At 45.9% G+C, this 24,808-nt stretch overlaps 1 protein-coding gene across 3 annotated transcripts; it reads left to right on the forward strand.

Moving 5' to 3' along the window:
* Window positions 1-264: 264 nt before the first annotated feature.
* LOC144945723 (protein lev-9-like) lies at window positions 265-24,436 on the forward strand. 3 transcript variants are annotated; one of them, XM_078874291.1, is made up of 18 exons: window positions 265-327; window positions 562-693; window positions 1,480-1,577; window positions 3,024-3,116; window positions 7,857-7,931; window positions 9,830-10,036; window positions 11,809-11,902; window positions 13,959-14,035; window positions 14,353-14,526; window positions 15,909-16,109; window positions 16,878-16,974; window positions 17,407-17,486; window positions 18,320-18,496; window positions 19,323-19,416; window positions 20,725-20,801; window positions 21,818-22,024; window positions 23,245-23,451; window positions 24,279-24,436. In XM_078874291.1, exons 3-18 carry the CDS (start codon window positions 1,493-1,495, stop codon window positions 24,293-24,295), a joined length of 1,962 nt encoding a protein of 653 aa, XP_078730417.1. In that variant the 5' UTR covers window positions 265-327; window positions 562-693; window positions 1,480-1,492; the 3' UTR covers window positions 24,296-24,436. The 3 variants fall into 3 exon arrangements, with proteins under 3 accessions (XP_078730417.1, XP_078730420.1, XP_078730419.1); XM_078874294.1 differs by lacking the exon at window positions 14,353-14,526; XM_078874293.1 differs by lacking the exon at window positions 562-693 and having other exon boundaries at window positions 289-327.
* Window positions 24,437-24,808: the final 372 nt, after the last annotated feature.

A 24,808-nucleotide genomic window follows, 5' to 3' on the forward strand; every position in this document is an offset into this window, starting at 1 on the left:
GGACGTCTGTGAAAAGAGCTTCATAGCTCATCGGATTCCTCCCAGTATAAGTAAAGATTCTGATTCTTAAGTCTATTTTAAAAAAATGCTTACTGTGGCTAATGCCCGCAGAATTGAACATAATTCCACAGCGAGCATCCTTTTTATGCGTTGTGCTGCAATTTCTGGGAAACCAGAAGGCCGAATTCTTATCATTGCCTTGCTGTGTTGTTTGATGGGGGGAGGAGGGGGGGTACATGGGGAAGGTTGGGCAAACACGTGTGCGGTTAGCCTTGGAAGCCCAGAGTGGAGCTTAGAACGCCACAGCAAACCCACATCCCGCGCGTGGTAAGAGCTCTCTGTTTTTGTATTCTCCACGCGAAAGCAGCAGTCTAGAAAATGTGTATAGATATGTGCCTGCGTGACTGATGACGAGTGTTTTGTATACTTGATTGTCGTGCGTAGCAGGACTATGCAGCATCTGTAGGACACTTGGTGGGATTTGTTTGGTTGTAAGCGACATTACTTTGAAGTAAAGGGACAATGTATTGAACTGTTTCTGTGATACTCTTTTCGGTGAAGTCACGTAGGTAAAAAATAAGCGATCACGACGTTTCGATCGCAACACAAGCGACCGTCATCAGGTGAGACAATCACAGCAGGGAAACTGCTGAAACAGGAGGGAGAGCTTCCGTGACAAGAGGCTTTTTATAGGTATATATGAACTTTTTTCTACCTCCGTGAATTTACCGAAAGAACCAAACTGTGGATTCCTGCAGTCACGAAAGCTTCAAATCCAGATTGTTTCTGTGATATTCTTGGTTCTTTCGGTTAAGTCACGTAGAAGGGAAATGATAAAAATGAAACAATAAAATTATCACGACGTTTCGGCCACAACACAAGCAGCCGTCCTCAGGTGAAGAAACTGAGCTGTCGGGAAAGACAGCATCCTAATGAACACTGCTAAGCTTGGCAGCGTATTTTAAGCTGGGTGGGAGGAGGAGAGAGCCTTGACAAAGGAGTTGACATACCAACAGAGGAATTCAGCATATTAATGACAAATGCAGATATGGGGTTAGTCCTTGCGGAATGTGTAAGCGGTGGGGGGGTCAAAAAGTCATATTATGCTAGTGTATTATGTAGGATTAGCAGTAATAAAGGGAGGGAAAGTTTTATAATATAGAACTGCAGCAGCCAAGCCACAGCTTGATACGTGTTCATTAGGACGCTGTCTTTCCGACGGCTCAGTTTCTTCACCTGAGGACGGCTGCTTGCGTTGTGGCCGACACGTCGTGAGAATTTTATTGTTTCATTTTTATTATTTCCCTTCTACGTGACTTAACCGAAAGAACCAAGAATATGCATCCCTGCAGTCACGAAAGCTTTTAATCGAAATTGTTTCTGTGATGTTGCATTTCCTGTTGAAACAACTCAAACTTTGAACACTAACACATTGTCGACTGCTTATCTTGAGCTGTTGTGTGTGCGCCAACATCTTAGGGAAAATATTGCCATGGGGCCCAATGGATATTGGATCAAATGCGTATTCTCTGCGGGATTCCTGCTGATCTGCATCATTGTTGCACCGGCTAATGCAGGTACATACAAGCAGGGCCTTATTAAACTTGCCTTCAGGCACAGGAGTGCTTTGAAACTTCAAATCCACGCTTGTGAAATACATAAGAGCGTGGCTGCCAATTTTTCCCTTGAGTATTTCGATGTTTTGCACACAAATACAACGTTTTCGAAACTTAATTGCATTATTTTTTTATGATGGTTATGAGTCTGTGCCTGTTGAATTTTTCGTTTATAATTGTATTAGATTTTGCACACAAGGTCTTATGCGGCTCCATACTGTAAAGCCTTGAATCCTGAATTGCGAGGCGGTGTGTCACTTATTTTCAGTGTGCAGACATCCTCATGTTAACATTGCAGAACAGTTGTCATTGTATGGCCGTCCGTTTCAGTTTTATTCAGTAAGTTATTGGTTACGGTTTGAATGCCAGCGAACTAATCGTGATGACAAGCAATTTTCTAGGTTAACATGAAAGATTCAAACGTAACTTCGTGGAAGGTTTAGCGTAACTAATGTGGAATAAACTAAGGCAGAGGGGGGAAAAGTTTGCAATCGGTGGGACACGTTGCAAGATGGAGGGTAGCTTACTGAATCGGGCATTGATTGCAATTTGATTTCATGGAAATGTAGGAGTTGTTGACTTGTACAGTTAGCATTGCTGATAACTGACCGGTGGAATCGTAACACGTTGGTATGTAATGAGCACATGAATGCAGCTGCATCTCAAGGCGCTGGACATGAAGTAGGATGTGCATCACAGGAGTCGAGCAACATATGGGAGAGATGTATTTTGTGTAACAGAAAGCTGTTTCATATACATGTATTAGGGGATCGGTCATAGGCGGAAAAGGAGGCGGCCTTAAGTCTTGACTTGAATGGGCACAGGTACGATCAGGAGAAGTGCATTGCAGCAGAGGATGAGCAACTCACCAATGAGCAGAGGTTCACCGAATTTTAGTGTATTTGATTCGTTATACAGATGGTCCCGTTTAGCCAATCGCCCTGCTGGTTTACAAGGGAGATGGGTGGTGCGTGAGTACAGCAGCAACAAAAAGGCAAGGACATCAATAGAAGTGAGAGTTTTGACAGTGACCTGGTTACTGGAGTGGTGAGCACATGATGGGAAGTATAGTGTGATGAGAGGGGAGAAGTTGGTGGGGAGGAGGGGGGAGTCTGTGGATGATTTTGGATTGACTGGAGTCTGTGGAGAGGATCTGAGGATTGGGTTGATGTGGTTTCTGCTATGAGTGATGGCCTTCTGGATAATTTTCAGTTTGGAGGTGAGAGATTGGGGGACGGCCATTGAGGAGGGGTCAAGGTGAGAGTGATGCGTTACACTAGTCTAGGAAGTAGCGACTGCAGGAAATGTTGTGCATATTCAGGCTGATTTGTTATTGTCAAGTTGTGATCACTTGGTAAAGTCCACCCTGCGTGGGTCACATTTAACATTGTTTTACTTGTTTTGCAGCTCCTAGCCTTGACACAACATTTCAAACTTCATCTACAGAAGAAGAGAGCTTGACCCCACTTCACGCCACACCTCCGCTTTTCAACACTATGGGTACTTATTGAGTAAAGCCCTCCAACGTCAACCGGCTACCCATGAATTAAGTAGCACGGTCGTTTAATTCTACTCGCTTGACAATGGAACAATGGTCCGGTTTTCGTAGCCCCCTTGTGATGAACGAGACAATCTGCTGATGGTAAGTGGGCAGAAGCACCCTCCTGGTTTTGTGGCCCCCTGCACTAGAAATGAACGTGTGTTCTCCACCACACGGCGCCTCCGCAAAGCTTACATGGGTGCCGTAGGGTGAGATCAACGTATTGGCTGTACACCGGTGGTGCGCGATATAAAAAAGACAAAAAAAGCTACATTTTCGCAATTATTAATTTTCACGTAATTCGCAACCCCCAGTCAAAAATTCTTGTGAGGTCGTTGCGTCCAAAATCAGTTTTCGTGATGTTCGAAGCAGTCGTAAGACGAATGTTATGAGCAGCTGATCACGAATATTAACAGTCTGTTGTGAGTCCCCGTATGGAACCCAGCCTGATGAGGATTGGCTCCGTGTTACAAAGGCAGATTTGACTCGTGCCCGAGACTTGGCCGGACAGTTCCTCGATTCAATTGTGGAATCATTTCTTGTGCGGACGTTGGCATCAGAAGATCATGACTCGTGGTGTCACATTCGAATGCGAAAGCAGCTGCTCAATCTAAATGCAGCTTCTGATGAAGAGTCTGAAGCTCGCTCAAGGACAACAGCGACATCGTCGCTGGGGATTGAACTCAGAACATTATACATACATTTGAAGCAAGCACTCTACCACTGAGCTACATCCCTACCGTTGGACCTCAGATTCATCATGAAAAATGAATCGTGAAGATGTGACATTAACGTGACCTGACAGCCATGATCATTTTAAACGACAAAAGTTGTATCTGAACTTGTGTAACATCGAGAAAGCTGTTTTTTTTAATATATACATTAGGGGGGGTTGGTTATAGGCAGAAAAGAAGACGGCCTTAAGTCGTGATTTGAATGGGCACAGTAACGATGAGCAGAAGTGAATTCCAGCAGAGAATTAGTAACCAACCAACGAGCAGAGGTTAACCGAGTTTGAGTTGATTTGATGCGTTACACAGATGGTCCCGTTTAGGCAATCGCCCTGCTATTTTACGAGGGAAATCAGTGGTGTGCGAGTACATCTACAACAAATAGACAAGGGCATCGATAGAAGTGAGAGTTTTGACAGAGTGACCTGGTTACTGGAGTGGTGAGCACATGGTGGGAAGTCGAGTGTGATGAGAGGGGAGAATTTGGCGGGGAGGAGGGGGGAGTCTGGAGGATTTTGGATTGACTGAAGTCAGTGGAGAGGATCTTAGGATTGGGTTGATGTGGTTCTTCTATGAGTGATGGCCTTCTGGATAATTTGCAGTTTGGAGGTGAGAGATTGGGGGAAGGTGAGAGTGACGACGAGTTTCACTAGTCTAGGAAATAGCAAATGCAGGAGATATTGTGCATATTCAGGCTGATTTCTTGTTGTCATTTGTGATCACTAAAATCAAACCTGCGTTGGTTACATTTTTATATTGTTTTAAACTTGTTTTGCAGTTCCTCACCTTGGCACAAAATTTCAAACTTCACCTCCAGAACAAGAGAGCTTGACCCCACCTCAATCCATACCTCCGCTTTTCAACACTATGGGTACTTATTGAGTAAAGCCCTCCAACCTCTACCGACTATCCATCAATTAAGTAACACGGTTGCTGAAGTCTACTCGCTGGACAATGGAACAATGGCTCCGTTTCGTAGCCCCCTTGTGGTGAACGAGACAACCTGCTGAAGGCAGGCTGGCAACAAGCACCCTCCTGGTGTGGTGGCCCCCTGCACGAGAATTGACCGTTCTACACCCCACGGCACCGCCACAAAGTTTACACGGGTGCCGTAGCATTCCACATCTAATGTTAGCTTTGGCAGACGGTCTTGTAAGGGTCAAATGACCGTATTGGCTTTACACCGGTGGTGCGCGGTATTGAACAAACGAAATCTTCGCAATTATTAATTTTCCCACGATTCACAACCCCGGTCAGAAAATCTTGCTGGGTGGTGGTGCGTTAAAATCAGTTCTCGTGATGATGTTCGAAGCAGCCAGAAGACGAAGCTTCACAGTCTGTTGCCGTATAGCAGCACTCAGCCTGATGACGATTGGCTGCTCCGTGTTCCTCAACTCACCTCCGGAATCATTTCTCGTGCGGACGGTGGCATCAAAAGATCACGACTCAGTTTTCAGTTTCATTTATTTGGTATAGCCCTGTGAGCCATTCGGCTCTTGAATCGGGTGCAACCGCAACAAACAAAAACATGAACAAGAAACATCTTAAAGTGACTATGCGCAAACAGAAAAATTCAGGAAAAAACCCCAGCAAAATCTTCCAGAAAAAGCACCGTATATCAATGCTGTGTGCAAAAATCCAGTAGTATGCAAGTCAAACAATAACACCCATAAGACAATTTAGATTAAAGTTATCAGTCTTAACTCTGTACTACAACAAACAAATATAGCTAAACCAAAACGACTCGTGGTGTTACACGCCCGAATGGGAAGGCGGCTGCTGGATCTAAGCGCAACTTCTGATGTAGAGTCCTTCAGCTCACTCAAGGGCAACAGCGGCATCGTCAGACTGTTTTACGCGAACCGCTGTGTTATGCTCCACCGGTGTACCGCCAATACGTCCAAATATTCTGGGGCAGTGACGCGGCCTCTGGGTAAGCAACGCTTGCGGCTTGTTGCAGAGGATCGCCGTTCTGGTCAGCGGTTGGTCGAGAGGGCCCAGGTTAACACTCTGGATGTGTTAACTGAAAATGCACGCCGTCTACCTTGCGTGGATGTCAAATATCCCATGATGTTATTTTAAATGGAGCAGGCCATGTGTGCCAATGTCAAGGTCCAATTTGGCAATTAAGCAAAAAAAATACTTGGAAATTGCTAAATTCGGAAAACCAATAGCATATTCTCCTACTGGCCATGTTGCTATTGGCCTGCCAATAGGCAAGCCAGTGCTGTGTTCACCTTCGCCCACACAGGGATAGCTACTATTGGGGATCCCCGTGGCTGAAATACAGAGTGCTTCAAAATGTGTTTAACACTTATATGGGACTATCGTTTTAAAATGGAAAAAGAACGGATTAATACGCTGTAACATGATAACAAATGTAATGTAAATAGCTTCAACAAGTCAAAGAGTCTCCACTTGTTCGCCATCATTGTCAACACGTGCCTGGAATCGTCTCCAGGTGGTCTCCAGAGCCCGAATGCACATGTATTGTGGTATTGTTGAACATTCTCAGAAGTGTTAAAACAAAATTAAGCACCCTGTATTACATCTTGGCATTGGGATGAGTGAGATGAGATGTGATGTTAGGTGCTCTGAGTTGAGGTATTTTAAACCCCTATAAATGCAAATCCTGATTCTATAGTTGGTCCTTGTGAGGAATGCTGCTTGCTGATACTGTGTGATTGGTTTTGGAATATTACAATAACCTATCTGCCCCCGCCCCCTCTGCCTATTTAAGGCCACTCCACAGAGACGATCTCCCTCTCTGTACCTGTGTAATAGAGTTCACGACTCTTGGACGCCGGAGTTGGAGGCACACGGGTTTATTCACACAGCACAGTTGTGGCATACAACACTAGAGGGGGTGGCCCCCTCACCCGGCTAGCTGGGGATACACGCGCTAGCTACTTCCTAGCCTGCCTCCTAGTCCTCCTCTAACGGGCTAGGGGAGGCTATCTGGCCCGACACTGGTAAGTCGGGCCCGGTACCCTGAGTCCCAGACCAGCGCTGACAAGAGCACCGGCTCTGGATCTCGGGACCACGCCGCTGGCTCGGTCCTGTTCGGACCTGATAAGGACGGCGAACCAGGGGAGTCCAGGGCTCTAGCTAAGACGTCTTCAGTCTTCACTGGTTAGCTTAACAAGAACCCCGAGCCCTCCGCTACATCCCCTTTTATACCCAACCCCCCGCTGAGGGGTGGGGCCCCGGGGGATCATAACTCCGAATCAGCCCCCCCGGGGTACCTGGCGCGGACGTCGTAGAGAGCACCTCCCCGTGCACTCACGTAGCCCCGCCCACTGTGTTTGTTTGCCATAAGCTGCCATGCATAACGGGCTCTCTCTCTAACACCCCTACACCTGTGTTACTCTCTCTCTCTCTCTGTATCTTGGTGATATCTGTCTGCTTATATGTCTGTCTATAGTTTTTCTGGTTAGAATTTTTTGTTGCTATTTCATTTATACCTGATGATGATTGCTTGTGTTGCAATCGAAACGTCGTGATTTTTTTTTATTTTACTTTTAGTAATTTTAATTTTAATTTTTTACCTACGTGACTTTACCGAAAAAACCTAAGAATATGAATCCTTGCAGTCACGAAAGCTTCAAATCTAGAATTGTATTTTACACTTGATTTTTGGTTTCGGTCACAGTAAACATCTGACCAAAAGAACCAAAGAATATGAACAAATGTGTGCTGTTGAGAACCCTCCACTGCCTGACACAGCCAAACAAATTACATTTCCACGTGTACAATCCTCACAAGCAAATGTAGCAACGGGATATGATGTTTAATTTCTAACGATGTCGAACATTACCATAGCAAGATCAAGTAAGGTCGTAAAGTTGATGAGTATTCATGGTGTGCCTGCTTCCAACATTCTGCATTTGCCATCGAGCGGTGTAACTTGTGTATGTTAAAATTGGAAACCCCTAACGGTGCTCTTCTTCCTGTCTTTTTTTGCAAAAGATGTTGCACCGAACGTACAACAAACTCCAGTAATAATTGTGCCTCCCCGTCCGTCTCCCGGCAAGACTCCAAAAGGTGAGAGGGCTAGAGAATGAAGCGCTGCTGGAAATGGGTCTGCCTTAAGGGCACCACCCCGACTATGCGGAGCACAAACTCTTAGGTTTTTTCGGTAAAGTCACGTAGGTAAAAATAAAAATAATCGAAATAAAATAGTAATAAAACATTTTTTTATTACATTATTATATTATTTTATTTCTATTATTATTTCTATTATTTTTATTTTTACCTGCGTGACTTTACCGAAAAAAACCTAAGAGTATGAATTCTTGCAGTCACGAAAGCTTCAAATCTAGAATTATGCAGAGCACAGCTTGCTGCAAAATCATTTGAAATATCCAGACAGATTTGTTTAGTACTGGAGCCAGAGGGACTGTTTAAACTTGCATTGGCAATATTGCACGAGTGCAAAAAACAAAGTCAACACATTTGCCCATAACACCACCCTGAATAGGAAATATATATAAGGGAAATTTGTGAATATGTGTGTCTGGTCGAAATGTTTAGCATACTTCCCAACACGCACTGTACGTAGCCAACCGTGCTCATCGAATGTGCGGGAGAATTGATGGTATTATTAGTCGTCCTAGGAATGCATAATTTCAATAATCTAAGTGAATGTTTTCAGGTCATTGCAGTTCACCACTTTCAGGTAGCGATTACCTTCACCTCAAGGAAAATGCTGGACCGGTTGTGGTAGATGTCATTTCTAAGCCTGTTTCTAGTAGGAACTGGTACGAGAAGGACTATCCTGGGACAAGAGTTTTCTTACTTCATCAGTTTATATACATAAAAGGAAACTTTGTGAATATGTGTGTCTGTTCGAAATGTTTGGCATACTTCCCAACATGCAACAGACTTGAAATTTGGCATGTGGGTAGCTTCCAGACTGTACACAATGCAAAAAGTATAAAAATAGACTTTTGAATTTGGGGGGGGGGGGGGGCGCAATAATGGATATATTTTGCACGGCAAGTGAGCGGTGACGTCACATCTGTGATGTCACCCGCATGCGGCAGCGTCACGCAGTGTGCCTGCTGACGTCACCCCCCCACCCTCCGCGTAGGCCGTGTATTAATCCAAGACAACAATCCAAGTCCCGGGCTATACCGAATAGTAAAGCTCAGAGCCGGCCCAGCCACTAAGCGACCCTTGCAATTGCAAAGGGCCCCGTGGCCAGCAGAGGGCCCCCTAGAGTCACTGCTAGCTAGTGGGTGAAAAAAATCATACATCAAAGGGGCCTCCAACCAAATTTTGCTTAGGGCCCCCAAAGGTCTAGGGCCGGTTCTGGTAAAGCTAGTCAAGTATATAACAGGTTACATTGTGGGCAAAGACTCCTCTTCATTCTAGATTTGAAGTTTTCGTGACTGCAGGGATCCATACTCTTTGGTTCTTTTGGTAAAGTCACGTAGGTATAAAATAAAATAAATTTATACCGACGTGACTTTACCTAAAGAACCAAAAAGTATACTCTTCATCTTCTTGGTTCTTTCGGTAAAGTCACGTAGAAGGGAATTAATATAATGATAAAAATAAAAAATAATTCTCACGACGTTTTTTTATTATGTTTTATTTTTATTATTGTATTACTTCCCTTCTACGTGACTTTACCGAAAGAACTAAGAAGATGAATCCCTGCAGTCACGAAAGCTTTAAATCGAAAGTATACTCTTCTTCATATAGTATTCTGGGGTTCTTTCCATTTGGGCCACAATTATCCCTAAACAGGCCCTCCTGGAACATAAGAACATATTGGCACGGAGACACCAATTATGCTAGCCTCTCGTTCACAGGTGCATTTCTGGTACCTGTGATTGTAAAACTCGCTGTGAAGAAGCTGAAGCTGAATTGCTCTAGATATGTTTTTGTTCGCACTGGAAGAATCGTTCCATTTGAATGCTTTGTGTGATTTGCAGGCTCATGCTCCACTCCACCCGACCTGCCTCACTCGGACGTCGTGAGTGGGTGGAGCGAGGACATCTACAGGGAGGGGGATTTGGTCACATACGCCTGCCAGAGTGGCTTCACTGACATCCAGGCGCGCCGCTTCTCCATTGTGTGCGAAAGTGATAACGACTCTCCGGGCAAACTGCGGTGGAGCAGCCCGTACTTCCTGTGTCAAAGTGAGCAGGGCCAACAGTGCCTGCCCACTCACCCACCTACCCACTCATGTAGCTGCCTACCCACTTCCCCACTCACCTGCCCCCTCACCCGCCCACTCATGTAGCTGCCTTCCCACTTGCCCACTCACCCACCCACTCATGTAGCTGCCTACCCACTTCCCCACTCATCTGCCCCCTCACCCGCCCACTCATGTAGCTACCTTCCCAATTCCCCACTCACCTGCCCACTCACCCGCCTACCCACTCATGTAGCTGCCTTCCCAATTCCCCACTCACCCACCCACTCATGTAGCTACCTACCCACTTCCCCACTCACCCACCCACCCACTCATGTAGCTGCCTTCCCAATTCCCCACTCACCCACCCACTCATGTAGCTACCTACCCACTTCCCCACTCACCCACCCACCCACTCATGTAGCTGCCTTCCCACTTCCCCACTCATCTGCCCCCTCACCCACCCACTCATGTAGTTGCCTTCCCAATTCCCCACTCACCCACCCACTCATGTAGCTGCCTACCAATTTCCCCACTCACCTACCCACTCATGTAGCTGCCTACCCACTTCCCCACTCACCTGCCCCCTCACCCGCCCACTCATGTAGCTACCTACCCACTTTCCCACTCACTTGCCCACTCACCCACCCACTCATGTAGCTACCTACTCACTTCCCCACTCACTTGCCCACTCACCCACCCACCCACTCATGTAGTTGCCTTCCCATTCCCCACTCACCCACCCACTCATGTAGCTGCCTACCCACTTCCCCACTCACCTTCCCACTCACTCACCCACCCACTCATGTAGCTGCCTACCCACTTCCCCACTTACCTACCCACTCACCCACCCACTCATGTAGCTACCTACTCACTTCCCCACTCACTTGCCCACTCACCCACCCACCCACTCATGTAGTTGCCTTCCCATTCCCCACTCACCCACCCACTCATGTAGCTGCCTACCCACTTCCCCACTCACCTTCCCACTCACTCACCCACCCACTCATGTAGCTGCCTACCAATTTTCCCACTCACCTACCCACTCATGTAACTGCCTACCCACTTCCCCACTCACCTGCCCCCTCACCCGCCCACTCATGTAGCTACCTACCCACTTCCCCACTCACCCACCCACTCATGTAGCTGCCTTCCCACTTGCCCACTCACCCACCCACTCATGTAGCTGCCTACCCACTTCCCCACTTACCTACCCACTCACCCACCCACTCATGTAGCTACCTACTCACTTCCCCACTCACTTGCCCACTCACCCACCCACCCACTCATGTAGTTGCCTTCCCAATTCCCCACTCACCCACCCACTCATGTAGCTGCCTACCCACTTCCCCACTCACCTGCCCACTCACTCACCCACCCACTCATGTAGCTGCCTACCAATTTTCCCACTCACCTACCCACTCATGTAACTGCCTACCCACTTCCACACTCACCTGCCCACTCACCCAGCCACTCATGTAGCTGCCGACGCACTTTTCCACTTGCCCACCCACCTGCCCACACAAAGTTGTACTACTTACTTCCCCACTCTCCTCCGCACTCAGGAAGTGTTTGCTCACCATCTACACTCACCTTCCCATTCGTGTACCTGCCTGCTCACCTGCCTACTCGACAGCCTACTCTACTGCCCACCTCTCAGTGCTCCTCCTGGGAGTTTGTTTCTCAAGGTTGTGATGATGTATTAGTGGGCAGTGCGAATATTGATAAAGGTGTCAGCTGTCTCCTCTAGGTTTCCCTCCTTTGTTTGTGTTGCAGTCACTTGTGGGCGTCCGGAGAACCCTGCCAACGGGTTTGTGGAGGGACAATTCTACACCTTTGGGTCCACAGTCACATTCAAGTGTCGGAGAGGGTGAGTGCAGACACAGGAAGGCTGTTTTCAAAACTCTTTACGGGCTCGCCCCTGCCTATGTTTCCCCTCTGATTTAAGTTTGCTCCCCTCCCCGGGTTCTCCGTTCATCTTTTCTAGGCTCTGCTCTCCACCCCAAAAGGTAAACTTAAAACCATCGGTAGACAAGCTTTCTCATGCACAGCCCCTGCAGTCTGGGAGTAGCCTCTCACTCCACATTGGACATATCAACTCCATCATGTGATTTCAAATCTGAACTAAATGCATTTTTATTCATCCAGGCATACGCTGAAAGATAGGCAATCACATTTTGGACATTGGACCGATTGGTACAAATTGGTCGTAACTTTTTGGTTACTCCACCACCGGCCCCTCCTGAGAAGGTTTCCTGGCTTGGTTGGGAAGTTGGGATTGCGCTCTGCTGTGTGTAGACCTCGTGGACTAATTTCTTCGTCGCAATAACCTTTTCTGTTGTTTGTGCTTTTTGTTTCGGTGCCATCTCCTTCTTTATGCTTTTATTTTATTTTGCTTGGCAGTGGGGTTTTCATTTGCTTTGTAGTGGCTGTATATGGGATTTGGTCCTCATAGTATAGAATTAATGTACACTGTTATGGTATGCTATTAGCATGAATCAGGCTATATAATTAACGCATTATTAATAAGGTTAATTTCGGCTTAGGTTCAGCTATCATTGTACACGAGAACGCCTAATTATCCGTGATAATGTCGGGGATCAATTCCGCAGATCCTATTAGCTGCAGGGTTATCCACGACTTTACTCCACCTATCCGCGGCAAGAATAGGGCCAGTGATAATAGGGGTTTTTGGCGACCCAACAGCTCCTGTGAATAATAGGAGCTGTGTCGTGATAGGGTACCTGATGAGAGGGTTTCTCTTGTAATTATGCATTCAGGTAGGAGGGATGGCATAGTGGCAAACACTCGCTGACCGAAAGAACCAAAAAGTATGATGCACCGTAATTATGAGGCCTCCTTTGCCAGTACCAAAATATAATAATAGGGGTTTTCCCTTTTTTTCTAGCGACAAAACTGAAACCTTTTGCAAGGGATCATGTTTACATTAACCACAATACTTGCAGTCAGAATGCAAACAAAAAATAACACTCTTAATAATTCATGCATTGTCCTTGAAACTGATTGGTCCACACCAGAGACAGCTTTCCTTAGAGCCTAGTCTCATACGGTGTTCGACCAGATGAAGCCAAAAGGTAGCTCAGCTACTGTTGATTTCCCCAGAAAAGTGGTACTCATTTTATTGACCCCTGAGGGTTGATGGGCTGAGTCAACCGCCCAACTAGGATACGAACTGGCAACTTACCACTTGCGAGCAGCTGCCAGCTCTACTGCTGAGCCACAAGGCTTCATTGCTCATCACAATGTGTGGCCTCCAAATGTGTATATGAAACCAGGGGCGGTTTCATTAGGGCGATTGGGCGACGCACCACCAATGTCATTCAACCACAGAGTCACGCTAGCCGTCACTGTGCCTCTGGATATAGTCCAATCAGCGTCATGCTACGTTCTGTGGAGTACCGCCTCTTTTTGGGCGATTTCCCTCCAGCTGAGAATCGCCCAGAGTGTTCCCATAGACTTACATTCAAAGATGTTTTTTTTTTAACGGGGGGCACTGCAATGCATTCTCTATGGCTTCCGGGAGGGCTCGCACTAACGTGCTTAAGTAATCATACGTGCTTACGTCATCATACGTAAGCACGTTTCATCCAACAATATAATTTGTCGCCACCTAGTGGAATCTTTAATAAAAGAAACTTGAGTGGTTTGTTTTAATAGTGAGTATAGAAACAAACAAGATGTATTGTAAGAGTCACTTTATTTTTCATTAATTTTAAAGAAGTGAAGTTGCCTTTACATGCTTAAGCTGTTAATTTATCCATTGCATGGGTGGACCTTATCCTTATCAATCATCCAGACATTTGCCCCCCCTGAGAGATTTTGCAGGAGCCGCCACTGTATGAAACCATGTTGGTAAGCCTGGTGTTGATGTTGAATTAACTCCTTTTTTATTGACACGACTGAAGATACTTCGTGTTTGGAGCGAACAAGTCCACATGTCAAGATGACGGAAATTGGGATAACTTAGTTCCGGAGTGCCGAGGTAAGAATTAAAATCTTTCTTAACAGAAATATTTTATGTGCACCTTTGTTGAATCCATAATAGTTGTTTTTCTCCTATTGACAACCTCATAAAGAGTGTCTCACTCCCTGATTAGCTTATATTGTACATATCGTAAATGTGATAATTTATCAATTGTAATGCTCACAACATTCAGAGGTGTGGGAAACCAGACAAGCGAGAAGGTAGCCAGAACCGGTGCCAACAATTTCCCAAGCTCTGCAGTCCTATAATAATATCGTATTTTGGGATGTTTGACCAACTCCATTGAGTGTTTTTGTCTTGCACTTTGGTTTCAGAGGTGCAGTGTGAGAGGCCCCCATGGGTAGAGCACGGAGAAGCGGCGTTCAACATCGATGACAACAAAACCATTACATATGAATGTCAGCCAGGCTTCATTCTGGACGGCAATGCTACCTTCCAGTGCCTCGATAATGGCACATGGGGCCCGAAAAATCTTCCTTACTGCAGACGTAATGCCTACATTTCCTTGAACAATCCAACTGACATTATGGACCTTTTAATTTTTTTTAAATGCATGTACATATATTTAGCTAAACCGGCGGTTGTCAACCTGTTGCTGTTGTAAGATCATTGGAACTCACACCTCCCACGCCCCTCACCCTCAACAACCCCCCCACCCGCTCTCAGGTCCCAAGGTCTCCCCTTCCCCCAGGCTACTACAGCCAAAACGCAGAGAGATAGATCACGTGTCCACGATTCTAGTCAAAATGTTGTAAGGAATTTATTTTGTGTCATGCATTAGCGTGTTTTGTCGCAGCAACAAGGCACGGATGTTGCCCAACCGCATTGGACACTTTCTCATGCACAGTATCCATGCCTCAGCCTGTGTGTGTGTGTCCCACCCCCTATTGAACCCACGGATTGAGAACCACTGCTATTATCAGTGGGGTAGAAGGCAATTCTTAATTTTCTGAGTAGCGCGGGTGAGCGGAGAACACTCGTCATTCTTTTATTGTTTGTTTATTTTTTACGAATTACATCACATTCCAATTTAGATGATGACATTCGAAGACATTTCCACTTGGCACTTTACAACTAGCAGTGCACCACCCTGAATGCCACCCCGCCCCCCCCCCCAGAAAATAACATCGCAGAGTTACTTCTGAATTCACTCACGCGGGCTCTTTGCCAACTCATGGGGCACACTTTTTAACGCCGCAAAAATGGTTTGCTGCGTCGCAAATTAATTATTGTAAATCTGAAATAATCAAAATTAAGTTAAAAAACTAAAAAAATATTTTTCTGTGTGTATGTGCAGCCGTTAGACACCAGGCCACGACCATGAACTTACTACACTTAGGAACCCAGATTAATTATTGGTGACTACCCGGATGTGAACTCAGGTCTTAGCAATACGAGCTCAGTGCCTGACCCTTGAGCTACTCAGACCCCTCATAACATTTATTTTTGAATGAATGAATGGCTGCGCCTGTTGAAAATCAAGAACAACTTCACCTCAACCCAACTCTGATCTCCTCACCATCTCATCAACGTTTAAAGTGCACACATCATTTACTTAGCCACGTTTGAATTTGTATTAAATTTAAGTAGCAAAAATGGTCTTTGTATTATAAATTGACTTGATATATCCCAGGTCTTCCTTGCAAAAGAGGCAATGTATCACGTATCTCAACAAGCCAGTTATTTACTCTCTTAGTTAAACAAATGATGCACCTACTACTAGAAAGTGTTTGCCACCGTTAATGCCACTGTTATTGTGCTTCTGCAAATGCTATTCGTTAGATAAGCGTGTCATTTTCATGAAAATTAACGTCGAGCGTTTACTTTCTGTCCCATCACGCGCACGCACGCACACGCGCACGCACCCCAGCCCTTCTCATGTGCAAGCATCCGCCCCCCATCGCCAACGCAATGCAGTTGTGGAGCACTCAGCAGAGCTACGAGCTGGGCACGAACGTGCGCTACCGCTGCAACCCGGGCTACACAGTGTCGCGCGATTCGTCCTACTTCATCGTGTGCGTCAACATCGACGGTCTGGCCAAGTGGACCCCGCAGAAGCTCAAGTGCCAGCGTGAGTAGCCGCCACGCGCTGCTCCTGCGTCGTCCGGAATGGTCACTCGCGTCGCTCTCGCACAGGGGACGGCGCCCGGCTGGTGTTGTTCGCCCGTCGGAGGGACGACTCCGCTCCGCTGTCGTTGCGCGACTGGTTCGCGCACGCACGCTATCTGTCGGAGAGTGACTGAATGTTGCGTATGTCTATGTATGTTGATTTTCTTCGGCACCGTACGTAGCCAACCGTGCGTGCTAATCGGATGTGCGAGGGGAGGACGACGACGAAATCCTCTTTTGAGAGCTGAATTAGAGGGATGAGTTATCCGCAGTCCATGTAACCCGTGAGCTCGGCTGTCCAAAGGGTGACTCGCACACACTTCGAGCCACACATCGGAGGGTGACTTTCACAGTGGGCGAATCGTGTGGTCACCTGATACTTGCACGCAGTTGTTGGAGGGTTGACTCACTCTCACTGCTGGTGGCCCATCAGATGGTGAGTAGCCACGTGACCTGTGTACTCAACTGTCAACGGGTGACTGAACATTTAGTTATCTGCCAGAGGGCGACTCGTGTAGCTGCTGTGTCAGAGGATGCACGATGTGCCCGTGCATCGGCAGTCGCACAGGGACTCGCGTGTTACCCTCTATCACTGTGTGATGTCAGGTGACAACTATGTTGAGTGGCGAGCGTGTCAAAGCGACGAGCATGCTATTTAAAGGAAAGGTCCTCAACGTTTTCATGACGTCCATCCTCATTTAACTGCTGTTAATTTTCACGTGTTTTTCAGCGAAACAGTGCAGCTTCCCAGGAGAAATTGAAAATGGGTATTTTAATGGAACGGATTTCATGTATGGAGCATATATCGTATATCACTGTAACCACGGGTGAGAGACACTGCTAATTACTTCTTAAATGTATATTCCTCCCTTTTCAAAGTTTACTCCGATACAACTTTCATAAAATGTGACTTAAAAAATCGACCAAAAAATGCCTAGGTCTACATTGAGTGCCAGTGTTTATGTACAATGGAATAACAAAGTGTGCGATATGTTTTTCAAGATACAAAGTTACGTGTTATTAAAATCTTAACGGATTCACCACGTTACTATTTCGACATGGCACGCACGTTTCCTAAGAAATAAAGCATAATCACTTTGTGTAAATATCGCTGTGTAACAGTTTACAGAGAGGAAGCATACAGTATATTATATGAATAAGCAAAGCAAACAATTAAACACGATTAATGCTTTCATTACACAAATTCAGCATTTTATAAAAACTCATAAGTTGTTATTTGTTTTTTTTTTAAATTCCAGATATATTATGGGAGAAAGGCAAATGACAAGAGAGTGCATGGCTGATGGAAATTGGTTACCAAACTCTCCTGTGTGTGAACGTAAGTGCATCCAGTACATCTTGCGCACACTTACCAATTCAGATGTTCTGCTTTTAAACCTTTCCCGTTCTGATGACGTATGTGTCCACGTTATCAGTTTTTCTTCCGATTCCATTCCGATGATGTTCCGGTGACGTATGTGTACGATGACGTACATGTACGTCATCGAACCGAAAGAAAAAATAAAATAACTTTATTGGTACCGAAACTCCCACAAGGCCATGCAGGAGAGCGTGTGGCATAGTTTGGAACCAGCTATCATTCTCCTCGGTGAATACAGTGTCTTTAAAAACAATGGCGCTAGGCCTCTCTAAATAAATTAACGCTAACCACTCGCGTGTTCCGAGATTCATCGGCGAACAGGACACACACCACCCTGCAACTTGCAGATGTCTCGGAACGGGAAAGGGTTAATTTTGAAGGCGGAGTTGTGGCACATTGATCGGGGCACTGCGATTATGATCCTAGCAACCATGAGTTCAATTATCAATTCCCGGCTGTGACTAACATCAGCGGTGAGCGATATCCAACCCCAACCCCATTCCCCCACCCCAGTGTGTGTTGTCACCACAACGTGGCACCGACATTTCCTTTGCACATTCGAGATTTCTCCTGCACAGTGGCCATGGTGCAGCCTGCAACCCCAGGGGCACAACAGACGGGTTGAGAACCGCATCAATAAATGACTGATGTATGCATTCATATCCCATCAGGCATGGAAACGAGCAGCTCTACATTTAGTCAGAGCGCGTCGGTACGAAAAGTCACGTTACTTACTGGAGCTGTTTATGACCCCCCCCCCCCCTCTGTTTTCCTCCTTCGCCCATATGCAGCCGTGCAGTGCCCAGAGCCTCTTGAAATCCCTCACGGGACCATCAGCGTTCCCAGCAGCCTGATATTCGACAGCGTCATCCGGTATCGTTGCAACGGCAAAATGCAGCTGATGGGTCCCAGCCTGCGCACATGCCAAGCGGACAGCACGTGGAGTGACCACGAGCCCATATGCATGGGTGCTGCCCTTTCTCATCGCCACAGCCATCATCATCAGTGTCACGGTCATCGTCTGCATTATCATCATCACCATCACCACCACCAGCATCAGCATCGTCATTATCTGTGTGAGAACTATCATCGGCGTTGTCATCATCATGATCTTCATTGCCACGGTCATCATCAGCATTGTCATCATCACCACCACCACCATAAAAATCATAAACATCAGTGTCAGTCATCATCAGCAGTCATCATCGCCATCAACATCATCACTGTCACAGCCGTCATCACCGTCAACATCATCATCAAAATCCTCATAACAGTCATCTCAGCATTGTCATCGCTATCAAGATGACCATCATCAATTTCACAGTCATCGCCATTGACATTATCACCATTAATATCATTAGTATCACAGTCATCATCAGCATTGTTATCATCTCTATCAACATTGTCATCAGTGTCATGGTTGGTCATCGTCGGCATTGTCACTTTCCCCATCACTACCATCACACAATCATGAGGAACACAGTCATCTTCAGTAGTCTTGTAATCATTGTTATCATCATGGTTATCAGCATCACTGGTAATCATCATTTTACACCATAATCACCATCAAAATTATCTTCACAAGTATCATATTCGTTAGAATTATCATCGCCATCACACTGCTCACCATCAGTATAAGGTATCTTATCAGTAATAATAATATAATCATGACATGTATTCTATTGTCGTCGCTAGTACTGGGTAATGCAGTCACGAATTATACGAAGCCGTGAGCCATCGTCACCCACGATCATGGCGCGGGTGGCGCATGTAACGCATCGCCTTTTGTTGCAGCTGTTCTCTGCCCACCTCTTAAGAATATCGACAATGGAAAGTGGCTGGGCGGGGAAGGCACCGACAGTGTTGTGAGGTTTAGCTGCAACGAAGGGTACGAGTACTTCCAACAATCACCGTGGAGCGGATCTCTTGCCAGTTTCACTCCATCAAACTGCACTTTGCCTGACTGCTTTGTTGTAGCATTGAATTATTATGGATTGAACAAAGTCGAGTTGAAGTTTTTTTTCCCTGCTTTAGTGAACATTAAGCTGGTGCTCATTTTCTATTCACTACCCAGTCCCTGTTGACTTACTCCCAAATTAGTACTATTTTATCGACCCCATAGGGAAGATGGGCTGAGTCAACCCGCAACAAAGATTTGAACTCCTTTCATCTGCGCAATGCATGTGAAGAGGAGTCGAGAATGGTTTGAAGCACTTCTTTAATTCACCAATGCACAGCTACACTCGTTCCACAACCAACCTCGACCCCCCCGTCCCACAGCGCCCTTTAACGCATCTACAATACACATCCCCGTCTGGCACGCCTTGGTCCGGGTGACGTCACTGCCCTTTGACCCCTGACCCCTGTCCCGCGCATTCCGCCCTTGAACGCATCTCCAATACACACTCCCGTCTGGCACGCCTTGGTCCGGGTGACGTCACTGCCCTTTGACCCCTGACCCCTGTCCCGCGCATTCCGCCCTTGAACGCATCTCCAATACACACTCCCGTCTGGCACGCCTTGGTCCGGGTGACGTCACTGCCCTTTGACCCCTGACCCCTGTCCCGCGCATTCCGCCCTTGAACGCATCTCCAATACACACTCCCGTCTGGCACGCCTTGGTCCGGGTGACGTCACTGCCCTTTGACCCCTGACCCCTGTCCCGCGCATTCCGCCCTTGAACGCATCTCCAATACACACTCCCGTCTGGCACGCCTTGGTCCGGGTGACGTCGTGTTTGCGTGGTGCGTGTGTGTGAGGGTGGCTCGCAGATCCACTACATATGTATTTAAGGACCATTACAAACAAATGTAAAGTGTTATTTTTTTTTAAATAGGCAACACTGATGACAACCTCGCCATTATTGGCTATGCCTTTACATATGAAATACGCAAAACAAGTTTTGTATTGAATGTATCATTCTGTGTAGGTCGCCTAAAATGTGAATACAGTATTGTCAAACTCTTTGGTTTTTTCAGTAAAGTCACGTAGGTAAAAAAGAAAATAAATGAAAACAACTAAATTATTTAAAAGAAATGAAAACAACTAAATTATTTAATTTAGTTTTATTTTATTTTTTACCTACGTGACTTTACCGAAAAAACCAAAGAGTATGAATCCTTGCAGTCACGAAAGATACAAATCTCGAAGTATTGTCAAAGCTATTCAATATCTAATCGTGTTTATTTATCTTCAGTTTTTTGCTGGCTGGGCAGGACACAATCACTTGCCTTCCGAATGGGCAGTGGTCAGGATATCCACCCACTTGTCAGCGTGAGTGCCAACATTGTTCATGTGCCCCATGCGCTGATGTTAACACCAGTGGCATCACATTGCCCTGAGCACACGAACGTCAATGAACACATACACGACATCCATAGCACTAGGAGATGGTGCGAAGCAGTAGGTGGAAGCCATACATTATTGCCAGATATCGATATTCTTGTTCAGTGTATTTATAAATAAGTGGGACAAAAACCTTTTTTTACCAGTGGCACACCACGGGGAACGAGATTGAGTCAAGGATATAATGATGTGAATGTTTAGGTCCTTGTTGTGTGTACATTGTGTGTCCATTCTCATCAAGGGGCATAAACCTTCACGCGAACTCTGGTCATCCTCGTAGCAGCGGCTTTTGGCTGGCCATCGAACAAAGATGGTCACCGCATTGCGTGCTTTCAGATGCGCTTCTGTGGCCGTCTGGAACGCTCCTCCCGAAATTGGGAAGCCACTAGAGCTATGCACTTTCAAAGCTAGATTTAAAAAAAATTATTTAGGACTGCTTTTTGTTTCATGTTTGTTATCCTTCCTCCGCACCTCCGATTAGCACGGTTAGCTACGTACGGTGCGAAAGAAGTTCAACATACATACATTAGTAATATATATTGTAGCCTGCATAGGGAGGTGTTTCTTTTGCTATTTTTGATCTAATGTGCAAACTATAGATAGTTTAAAATAGTTTTTTTTTGCAAACGGTTAACCGGAACTGCATCTTCCGAGGACCATTACCTATTCAGCCACCAGCTCTTCAATTGGTCTTGAGTTAACCTGTACCGCACCTGAAATTCATTCATCTTCACTCCCTGGGTTAATACAGAGGAGTAAGGGTACGTTCGTTATGGTATGTCATTGGATGCAGTTACAGATTTCCCTTAGAAGAAAGCACGTGTTTTAGGACAAGACCAGAACGCGTGCTGTTAAGTCACGACGTGCGTGCGTTGCGTGTGTGCGTGCCATCGGCAACGTAAAAATGGACCCGCAAAAAAAATATGCCGTCCTCCCGTTGACAGCTGTGTGCCCTCCACCGACCCTGGACCGATATGCCGCCATACCTCAGATCATCAGAGACAAGCAGTACTTCACGGTTGGAGAGAGAGTGGAGTTTTGCTGCGGCGGAGGCTATCGCGATTGGTCCTACACCCTCGTGTGCAACAAGTGGCATAGGTGGCAGCAGGTGGAAAAGCACTTCTTACATCCCTGGGGATGGAAATGCGTGGGTGAGATGTTGCAGTTTACTCTTCTTTTCAGTGAATTGCGAGCGCTTTGTTCACGGTGTGGCGGTGATGCACGCGGTCATTGTTTCTGCAACGTATTTCCTGGCTGTCGACCGTGTAACGCAACAAAAGTGGACGTAATTCGGGTTGTGCGTGAGCACGGAGAGGCGAGGGACATGCCTCGTGCATGAAAAGACTAGAAGAGTTTAAGTAAATGAAGTAAAAATTGGATGACGTCATCATCGTTGTCATCATGACATTGGGGAATTGCCACCAATGGCTCCAGGCCACCAACAAATATTTGCACTTCCATTGGGGGTGCCGTGGTGGCGAGATGTTAACTACCTCGCCTGGTATGAAAGAGGTGGTGGGTTCGGTCCCGACCCTGACGCCTGTATATTTGGAGTTTGCGTGTTCTCCCTGTGGTCACGTGGATTTATCTCTGCGTCCACCGGTTTTTCTATCTACATTTACAATCAACATGCGGTTTAGAGTATAATTGGCTGCCATACATTTCCACATGATCAGCCACTTCACTGGGCTACCATTTGTGATAGCCATGTTGCTTCTGAAAAAGAGTTATATAAGTCAGTGGGGTCCGTACCTGGTAAAATAAAAAAAGCTTTTTTCGCTTGAGTATTGGGACCAATTTCAAAGTAACGTTTTACGTTTGAACATGTATCACTCGCCATTCCTCTGGCTGCAGGTGACGTGGCCGAGCACTCTGCGCGTGTGTTACTTTGTGTTACTTTGCTGCAGCGGATTCGCAGTTTGAACCGCGTGGCTGACCCCCGGTTCGTACCAGTGCGCACCCCACCGTCATTGTCTGCCGCACGGTGGACGTTAAAGATCCGTGGAGCTATTAAAAAAACGAGTAGGCCGTGCACTGCGTGCTGAGCTCATGATACAAATTGGCAAATACATAAAAAATATATATACATGTAAATTACTTATTTTGGAGAAGGCACGGGGCTACATCACCCCCCCTACCCCCCCACTGTGAAAGCACTGCAGTGTATCTACTCGTCTATGAAACAAAGCATCTTCGTGACAGCCCTTGTCCTATAATAATGGCCTAATGCCGCATTTTTCTTAACTTCATGTGAAATTTGAAAGGTACTGTATTCTGAACGATCAACTCGCGTACTTCTGAATCATCAACTTCGATTAATTTTATTATGTTGGCTAAATGCACACTTCTTTGGGGGTTCTCTGTTTCACAGCATTCTGTTACAGGCCAAAGCCAAACTTAAATGCAGTTATTGCAAGGAGCTACGAACACATAGACTTTTACGCCGTCGGCAAGTATGCTTATTTTGATTGCAAGCTTGGATATACTTCCGAAGCCTATGGATACTACATGGAATGTGCAGTCGACAAAAGAGGTGAAACTTACTGGAAGCCCTACAAAAAAGCACGCTGTATTGCTGGTATGTAACATCAGCACTGACAACATTAACCTCACAACCTTCAACACTCTTTACACTTCGAATATTCATTGTACATTGTGGCCCCAAAAGTGAAGGCACATAGGGTGATTATATTTATTTTAACATGTTCAAACCGACTTCCATTTACATTAACGCCTGCATGAATTACCCTTTGAAATGAATGTAGCTTTGTTTTACTACATTACTGGTTGTAACCTTTAAAGATTCATCAGTTATGTTTTGTTGTCTGAATTCACTCGGGGGTTCTTGGTCGACATTTGTAAACAGCAAATTCGAGGTGACCACACAGGAAGAAGAAAAGTAGACATTAATAACGATAACAGATCAAATGTTAACTTAAATAATAGACCATTAAAAGGTTTTGATGCCAGTATTGAAATACATTAAATAACCCGAAGTGTCCTGCCTGACCTTTTGTACTTGATACTGCTCACATGCTCACACGTGACCTCTCATCCACAATGAGAGCCGCTTGTCCTTCATATACCATAGTGTGCATTAATACAAACCCTGCCCATTATTTATAGTGCGTATAAAGCAGCGCTCTCTGTCACCTATCATAATGTAGAAAAAGGCAATTGTTTGGATGAAATGTCAACGTCGTCCGTTTCACTTGTGGCAATAAATAATAAAATTGCGCCACCCTTCCGGGGGTGGAGGATTGAGAATGATTCGCCCGGCTCGTTTGTGATTTGGACATGTTTCGGTGAAAATATGGGGAAAGGCCATGGAATTCAAATCAAAGTGCACGGTGCACTTGTGTTGCGGTCGTGAGTTTAAACTAATTTTGTTATTTGTGTGTTCAGGCAGAAAATTATACTGAAAAGGTGCTCGCAAGTGTCCGCCGATCAGAGCTCTGCGATGGGGACTTTGATCGCATACGATGTTCATCTCTGGTCACAATGTTTTTTTTTAATGACATTGTATTGCGTGGCGTCATTTACTGATCATTTCTGTATTCGAATAAAATCAAATAAAATCTGCATGTCAACCAGCTCGTTCCATGTGTGGCAGTGTTATTCCCTCGGGATAAATTGCAATGCCTCCCGTTATGAGAAGTGCCTCAATATGAAACAAATTAAAGACCTAATGAGCGGCAGCACGGTGCAGTGGTCGCTTCAACTAGCCCAAGAAGACATCCATCGCGGAGATGGAGCGTCAACATCGGCTCGTTTGCAGGGGCTGGGTAGACTATTCCCATGGCGTGACCGTGAGAGACGGTGACAGCTTTGGGAGTTCTTAATCAATGGGATTGATCCATTGCTGATGGTGCTGGAAATGTCAATGCACATCAAGGTGCAATTCTGCATGTCAGTGTTGATTGTGCCGTGCGGTT

Source organism: Lampetra fluviatilis, chromosome 38, assembly GCF_964198595.1.
Source record: "Lampetra fluviatilis chromosome 38, kcLamFluv1.1, whole genome shotgun sequence".
NCBI lineage: Eukaryota > Metazoa > Chordata > Hyperoartia > Petromyzontiformes > Petromyzontidae > Lampetra > Lampetra fluviatilis.

What these genes read in the sequence shown, in the direction of transcription:
- LOC144945723 (XM_078874291.1), top strand. Translation starts at nt 1,493, where the DNA reads ATGGGGCCCAATGGATATTGGATCAAATGCGTATTCTCTGCGGGATTC. An exon ending in TCCCGGCAAGACTCCAAAAG is followed by an intron (nt 7,932 to 9,829) that starts GTGAGAGGGCTA and finishes TGTGATTTGCAG; the next exon opens with GCTCATGCTCCACTCCACCC. An exon ending in ACATTCAAGTGTCGGAGAGG is followed by an intron (nt 11,903 to 13,958) that starts GTGAGTGCAGAC and finishes ACACGACTGAAG; the next exon opens with ATACTTCGTGTTTGGAGCGA.